Source organism: Sinocyclocheilus rhinocerous, unplaced genomic scaffold (assembly GCF_001515625.1).
Source record: "Sinocyclocheilus rhinocerous isolate Xijiao unplaced genomic scaffold, SAMN03320098_v1.1 scaffold736, whole genome shotgun sequence".
In the NCBI taxonomy this organism is placed as follows: domain Eukaryota; kingdom Metazoa; phylum Chordata; class Actinopteri; order Cypriniformes; family Cyprinidae; genus Sinocyclocheilus; species Sinocyclocheilus rhinocerous.
In genome coordinates this window covers 440,380-448,025 of record NW_015631744.1, presented here as the reverse complement: position 1 = coordinate 448,025, position 7,646 = coordinate 440,380, and the positions used below count along the sequence as shown (strand labels likewise).

At 37.0% G+C, this 7,646-nt stretch overlaps 1 protein-coding gene across 1 annotated transcript in view; it reads right to left on the bottom strand.

Annotated features, from left to right (window-relative positions):
* Positions 1 to 3,290: 3,290 nt before the first annotated feature.
* LOC107741968 (PDZ domain-containing RING finger protein 4) overlaps positions 3,291 to 7,646 on the bottom strand; it is a 60,546-nt gene continuing 56,190 nt past the window's right edge. Inside the window, exons 8-10 of the mRNA XM_016554794.1 lie at positions 7,030 to 7,320; positions 6,039 to 6,385; positions 3,291 to 4,036 (exon numbers count right to left, since the gene is read on the bottom strand). Coding sequence (XP_016410280.1) covers positions 3,646 to 4,036; positions 6,039 to 6,385; positions 7,030 to 7,320 — 1,029 coding nt within the window. The 3' untranslated portion in view covers positions 3,291 to 3,645. The remainder of the gene's footprint in view (positions 4,037 to 6,038; positions 6,386 to 7,029; positions 7,321 to 7,646) is intronic.

The following is a 7,646-nucleotide window of genomic DNA, read 5'->3' as shown; positions in this document are numbered from 1 at the left end:
TCATTAGCGCAGCACTGAACAATGAGAGAGATGGAAATGAGTTACAGGCTGGACGTGAAGCCGGTGTCTGGAGGTCTTGAGCTGATTTAAAGTGAATGGAGATCAGCTCGTTAACCTCTCGAGTCTCGTTTCAGGATGTGTTTGAGCTGCTGAAAACTCAACAGTGAAGTGCTGATGGGACTGGAGTCCAGACGAGTCTGCTGTTCTTTTAGTGAGTGAAGCGCTTCAGTGGTGTTTCACCTGCTGTACAGATCAATCTCACCAAACATATCCAGTTCATATTTCAGCCAAAATCAAATGAGAGAGAGAAAAAGACAAGTTATTGGTTTACAGCAGAGCAATCCTATTTTAGGACCAGCAGGAATTGTTGCACTGTGACTATTTTCATGACTAATACATGCATTTTAAATACATTTAGTTCCTGAAATGCATTCATATACTTTTTGGATTTTTTATATATATATATATATATATATATATTGATTGGAATGTGTATATATAATATTGTTTTTATATAGAAATTTTTTTTTTTTTCTTTGCTTAAAGCTAATTAAACCTAATATATATATATATATATATTTCTTTTTCTTTTTTTTTCTAAACGAAGTCTATGTTAGGACAAACATTTCTCAAATTATAATTATGGTAATGCAATTATTTTCCCGTTTAATTTTAAATGCTCTTTTAAAAATAAAACTACTCAAACAATTAATATAGTCATACATTTTTCTCAAAAAGTTGTCTTTTAGCAGTACATAAGCATATAAGTGGACGCGAAGCTATAGACATGAACTTGAAGACACTAATCTACAATTATGATTGTATTGATTTCATTCGCTTTAAGCGAAATAATTGTTTTTTCCCTTTGATTTTGGGGTGATTTATGACCTGGACGTTTATATGCAGTTAATTTAACAGCGAATATCCCTCAAAATCATGAAGTACATAACATTGATATCGAAGGACACGATTTACAGGGCTTAAATCTTAAATGGCTATTTAAAAAAAAAAGTTTTTATTAGCATGAACGTAAGAAGTTTTGAAGAAAAGATTTATTCAGTCAAAATATCACAATGACCACACATTCACCTGGCCAAGAGACGACTACAGATTACTAAACCGAACGAAGAACATCGAGCCAGAACAATACAGACATTTACAGATGTACAACAACTGCTCCAAATCAACAAAAATACAGCCAGACTGAGAAAAACTGGTTCCTTATACAAACAGCATCCAGGGGGAAATTGATCTGGAAAGCTCTAAAATGGCTTATAATTACCTACAGTTAATTAAACTGGTCCACTGAGCAGGACCAGAATACAGATGTGAGTATATTCAAAGTTTACAGTATCATTTGGGAAGCATTTATGAGCATAAATTCAGATTTACGCTGGTATGTTTGGATCTTGGGAAGCGCGTCTGAGGTAGAGTTAGTCCCGGCCCGGTTATCTTCAGCTACACAGAGCTGCTGACAAACAATACACATCCTACAACGTCTGAAAAATAGACTCCGCAGCAGTGTTGATTAAAGGCAGGAGATTGCACAATAATTCACTTTTTGCCGAAATGTAAACATTATCTTCAGATCCTGTGAGGAATGACAAATAAATAAAACAAAAATAAATTCATGCTGTTTCTTTCTTTCTTCAGCAGAACAAGATATAATACATGTTAATATGAACTGGGGCTGTTAAGCTACAAAATGACAAAGCACCATAAAAGTAGTCAATAGGATACATCAGGGAAATATGAGACGGGAGAAAATTATATTTCATACTGCGGTCTCGCGCAAAAGTTTTGCTCCCCGGGGGAGCAAATTGAGCAAGAATTTACATGCAAACAAGTAAAACAAACAAATTGGAAAAGATTTCTTGAACAGAAAAAAAACAACAGCAAATGTAAAGTTCACATGAATTTTTTTTTTTTTTTTTTTTTTTTTGCACAAAAGCAAAAATTTCATGATTAAACGAGCAAATGCAAAATACAAACTAAATTTTTTGGGGAAAAAAAAAAACTTGTAAAGCAAAACTTCAGAGTGCAAATGAGTGAGTGGCAAAGTACAAATTCAAACTAAAAAACATTCTTGGGTGAAAGCAAAAGTTTTGTGATTAAACGAGCAAATGCAAAGTGCAAATGTTGAGTTTTGATTAAAAAAAATCTTGGGTGAAAGCAAAAAATTAAAAAAGCGAGTAAACAAGTGAATGCAAAGTTCAAAGTCAAAATATAAAAAAAAAATTAAAAAAATTCTTAAGACAAAAGCAAAACCTAAGTGAGTAAAGGAGCCAATGTAAAGTACAAATTCACAATTTTGACAATTTTCATGGATGAATGTGAAACTTGATTAAAAGAGTGAAAAGCAAAACTTCAGAGTGCAAATGAGTGAGTGGCAAAGTACAAATTCAAACTAAAAAACATTCTTGGGTGAAAGCAAAAGTTTTGTGATTAAACGAGCAAATGCAAAGTGCAAATGTTGAGTTTTGATTAAAAAAAATCTTGGGTGAAAGCAAAAAATTAAAAAAGCGAGTAAACAAGTGAATGCAAAGTTCAAAGTCAAAATATTAAAAAAAATTAAAAAAATTCTTAAGACAAAAGCAAAACCTAAGTGAGTAAACGAGCCAATGTAAAGTACAAATTCACAATTTTGACAATTTTCATGGATGAATGTGAAACTTGATTAAAAGAGTGAATGCAAAGTAAAAATTTAAAATTTAGAAAAATTATCTTGGGTGAAAGCAAAATGTAATAATTAAATGAGCAAACACGAAGTATAAATTCAAAATTTTGAAAAAAAAAAAGAAATCTTGGGCGAAAGCAAAATTTTGAACAAATTTCTTGAGTGAAAGAAAAATTTAGTAATTAAAAAGAGTGAACAAAGTATGAATTTAAAATTTTCAAAAACAAACAAACAAAAAATTATTGGACAAAAGTAAAACTTTAGTGATTAAATGAGTGAACCAAAGTACAAATTAAATAAAAAAATTTCTTAGGCGAAACTAAAATTTAGAAACATTTTCTTGAGGGAAAGCAGAACTTTTTAATTAAAAACAGTACAAATTCAAAAAGAAAAAAAAAAAAACTTGGATGAAGGTAAAACTTTAGTAATGAAATGAGAAAACGCAAAGTATAAATTAAAATTTTGAAAAAAATTCAAGAAAAAATGTCATGAGCGAAAGCAAAATGATACAAAATTCTAAAATTTAGAAAAATTTTGCATGCAAATCAAAACGTTGGTGTGCAAACGAGCGAATGCAAAGTTCAAATGAACAATCTTTAAAAGTTTATTGGGGGAATGTCAAACTATTGCTAGCACACTCAAAAACACAGAAATCATTTTTTCTCCCATGTCATATTTTTCCATCACCATGTCCTTTTAGAGACTCTGTAGAAAGTCATAAAGGTTTGGACTGAAAGTGAATTATGACATAACTGTAATGTTTGAGTGAAATATACCTTTATGTACCTTAGTTGAAATATTCCGGTAACAAAAAAAGCATAAAAAATGCAGTGAATATCATTGAGTTGCTTAGAAAACATTAACAAAGTGAAAAATATTCCGGGCTTTTCTCATAAAAATCGCCGCATTGAACGAGGCAAAAGTTGATCGTACCGCATGGGGTAAAGTTTGAGAAGTGGCGTGTGAATCTATACAGTAGTGACAGACAGAAAGGCGTTGTGGACTGCGGATCCCTCAGGCGCTTTCTCTCCGTGTGTCATCAGCTCCTGAATGGTCATCCAGTTGTCCAGGATCTTCTTGTTCCTCTTCTTCATCATCTTGCGGTGGCTGAGCTCGATGATGCTGGGCTCCGAGCGTCCCTCTCCGCTGCTGAGTGGATTCTCCCGCAGACTCTCCAGCCGGCTCCGCTGCATGAACTCGCGCCGCCGCCGCTGCTCCTTGGCCCGCAGGAGGTGCTGCTTGCGCTGCTCCTTGCTCCAGTAGCGTCCCATCTTCATCTCGCTCATGGCATCGTCATCAGTCGTCATGCCGCCGCTGCGCTCCTCCTTGATCTTGAGCGCTCGCTCCCAGCAGCGGCAGCTCTTAAAGTAACAGCAGCCAAAACAACCTAATAACCAGCTGCTGTGATGTCTGTTCATCAAAGAACTAAAGAAAAATAAGGAAATCAATAACTTTTATAGCTTTAAGGATTCCTCTATATTTAATTTAGAGTTTGATAACTTTATTCAATTTCTGTATATTTCCTACTTGCTGAAGGGCACAGGTAGCTAAATATGAGATTTATTATAATGGGTTTATGTGAAGATTGTTTTAAGTTCACTTTAATTAGAAGTTATTTTTTAAAGTCTAATAAATGTTAAAATTGATAGCTCTCAATTATTTTGTAATGTTGAATGGCTATAGTCAATTGTTAAATATTTGAAAAGAAAAAAACAAAACAAAAAAAGAACAGTTTCCCCGAGACATCAGTACTGGTATCAGTTGTACTCGCCTTCACTCATAAAAAAAGATGCCATTAAACAAATATTAAAAATGTACTGTCTTTATGTTTGTACATTAATTTGAACAAAAAAATTTGAACATTAATTTGAAAAATCAGTGAATCATTAACTGGAGACTCGCTCTGACCAGATCATTTGAATCAGTGAATCATTAACTGAAGACTCGCTCTGACCAGATCATTTGAATCAGTGAATCATTAGCTAACGATGCTTCTGGGAAACGCACCCCTGACCAGATCATTTGAATCAGAGAGTGTTTGACTCGAGAACAGCTACAATCCGATCAGTTTAATTTGTGAATGAATCATTCAGTGTGATCTGCGAACCAATTTAACAGGTTCATTAAAAAGAATCAGCTCATTCATGAATCAGACACCGCCATTGCATCTTTGAGTGGGTGACGATTTCTCCAGTTCAAAGTAACGAGGAACGACATGTTTTTAAGAAACGTAGTGAAGTTAAAGAGTACGCTATTAAACTTTGGAATGTAGTGAAGTAAAAGTTTCTCTAAAAATTAGTGATGCACGAATGTTCGGCAACTGAAATTATTCGGCCGAAAATAGCAAAAAAAAAGCTCTTTCGGTGTTTGGCTGAATAAGTGAAAAGACCGAATAAATTTTACCCGAAAACAATGATGTGACGCGATCAAATGTGACCCTGGAGCACAAAAGCAGTCTTAAGTCGCTGGGGAGAAGCAAATCTTAACTTGATTTGGGATTCTTATCCTATCTTACAAAATCGTATCTTATCTCTAGTTAGGAAATCTTAAATTGCATTATCAAGCTTGACAATCCACTCTCAGGTCTGTTACTAAGCAACCAACACTGCGCAAGCTGCTGATGAGGTAAACAAAATAATAGAAGCTACTTCACTTTGAAAAACGTAACCGCGTGTCTACACCAGTTGTCGTGTCGCGCCGCACCGCATCAGCTAAAGTCTGTCTACACTGGATGCAACAAAGCGACCGTTGAAAATCAATTTATTATTAATAAATGTAATACCATTGTTGGACAGCGCAATTGCAAGCTGTTTTTCCGTTAGCTTTCAAATAGTTTTGAAGTTAGGACAGCTGTGGGGCTGTCCTAAAGTTAAGACAGTTTTTAGGATTTTTTTGTCAAGTTAGGAGGTTTCTGTAATAACCTCCTTCCTATCTGTAGTTAAGATAAGATTACACACTTAGGATACGCTGTTCTGTAATAGCTTTTGTCCTAAATGTGGTCCTAACTGAAATTACCATGGTTACCAAACAGATAAGATAAGATTTTAAAGTTAGGATCTTTCTGTAATACGCCCCAGGGTCACAAATAACAACAAAAACAAAACAGTAAAAAGCACATTTAATTTGGCTATTTAATTGATGCGATGGTGAAAAAATTGGCAAAATACATGAGGAAAAAACATGAAAAACCGTGTTCGGTATTCGGCCCAGTGTTTCATTTTGTTTGGTTTCGGCTTCGGCCAAGAATTTTCATTTCAGTGCATCCCTACTAAAAATACTCCGATAAACTACAGTTACTTGAAAAATGTAGTTAAGTACAGTAGCAAAGTAAAAAAGCCTCACTACAGCCCAGCACTGGTACCTGGTTCCGTCGCTCCGGACCTTCACCTTCCACTCCATCTTGGGTTCAGAAGGCCGGCTGACGAACTCCAGCGCCGTCTGCTGCTGGATCAGCTGCATGCAGCTCTGGCGCTGTGGGCCCTCGGGCGGCGTCTGCTCGGACTCGGATGGGTTGCTGTGGTCGGGGCTGCCGCTTGGGGCCCGTCGGAGCGCTAGCAGGTTCCTGCGGTTGGTCAGGCTGACCCTGCGGTGCTCCGGAGAGCGATCTGCGGCGAGCGGCGTGCTGCGCGAGCTCTCGGCCGTGTTATACGCGCTCGAGCTGTCCTTGTCTGACTTCTCGGGACGCTCGCGGGATCCCAGCTGATGCACCTGCATGTAGGGATGGGTCTCGTTAGGGTTTTAACAGTATTACTACTCTTACCAATACTGCTTATCGAACCGGTACTTTAACGGTATTCTTATCGGTACTTCTGTCAAACCAAAAATGAGTTACACACCAGATATAATTTTTGATATTTTTTTTTTACCAGTGGGTGCAGGGCACTATAGTTCATTTGTGACCCTGGACCACAAAACCAGTCATACGGGTAATTTTCGGAGATTTATACATCATCTGAAAGCTGAATAAATAATCTTTCCATTGATGTATGGTTTGTTAGGATCGGACAATATTTGGCTGAGATACAACTATTTGGAAATCTGGAATCTGAGGGTGCAAAAAAATCTAAATATTGAGAAAATCATCTTTAAAGTTGTCCAAATTAAGTTCTTAGCAATGCATATTACTAATCAAAAATGAAGTTTTGATATATTTACGGTAGGACATTTACAAAATATCTTCATGGAACATGATCTTTACTTAATATCCTAATGATTTTTGGCATAAAAGAAAAATGTATAATTTTGACCCATACAATGTATTGTTGGCTATTGCTACAAATATACCCCCATCCTCATTTTACAGCATTTTTACAAAAGTGCCTAAAACTTTGAACAGTGCTGTAGGTCCCTACCTTCATGATGCTCTGGCACTCCAGCTGGATGCTGCGCAGCTCCTCGTTCAGCATCCGCAGCTCGCGCTCCACACCGCTGCACTGGATGCTGCTGCGTGCGTAGAACAGGTCGTACTCGCCGCCGCTGCGGATCTGACACTTCAGCTCCAGCAGCTTCTCCGCTCCGTCCGCTGAGCTCCGGCCCGACACGCACTGCGACAGCTGCTTCTGGATCTGAGCAAGGACGCTCCTCTCTGGGTCCTGACTGTAGGAGCAGGACGCCGTGATGCTTTCTTCTTGAGTTGCTCTGGCCTGCTGAGAGACTCGGACTGAGAATCATTTAAGCTAAACCAGAGTCAACTGAGACTTCATTAGAGAGTTTCCGTGCTCATTTGGGAGATGGTAGGAATACATGATTATCTGCCTTTGTTTGAATGTTCAGATGGACACATATACAGCAAGAAATGATTCGGAACGTTCATCTATCACTCTTTAATTTCTAACACAAGCAATGCACTGCAAAAAAAAGATTTTCTAAGTAATTTTGTTTTTTAGTACAAATATGTGACCCTGGAGCACAAAAGCAGTGTTAAGTCGCTGGGGTATATTTGTAGCAATAGCCAACAATACATTGTATG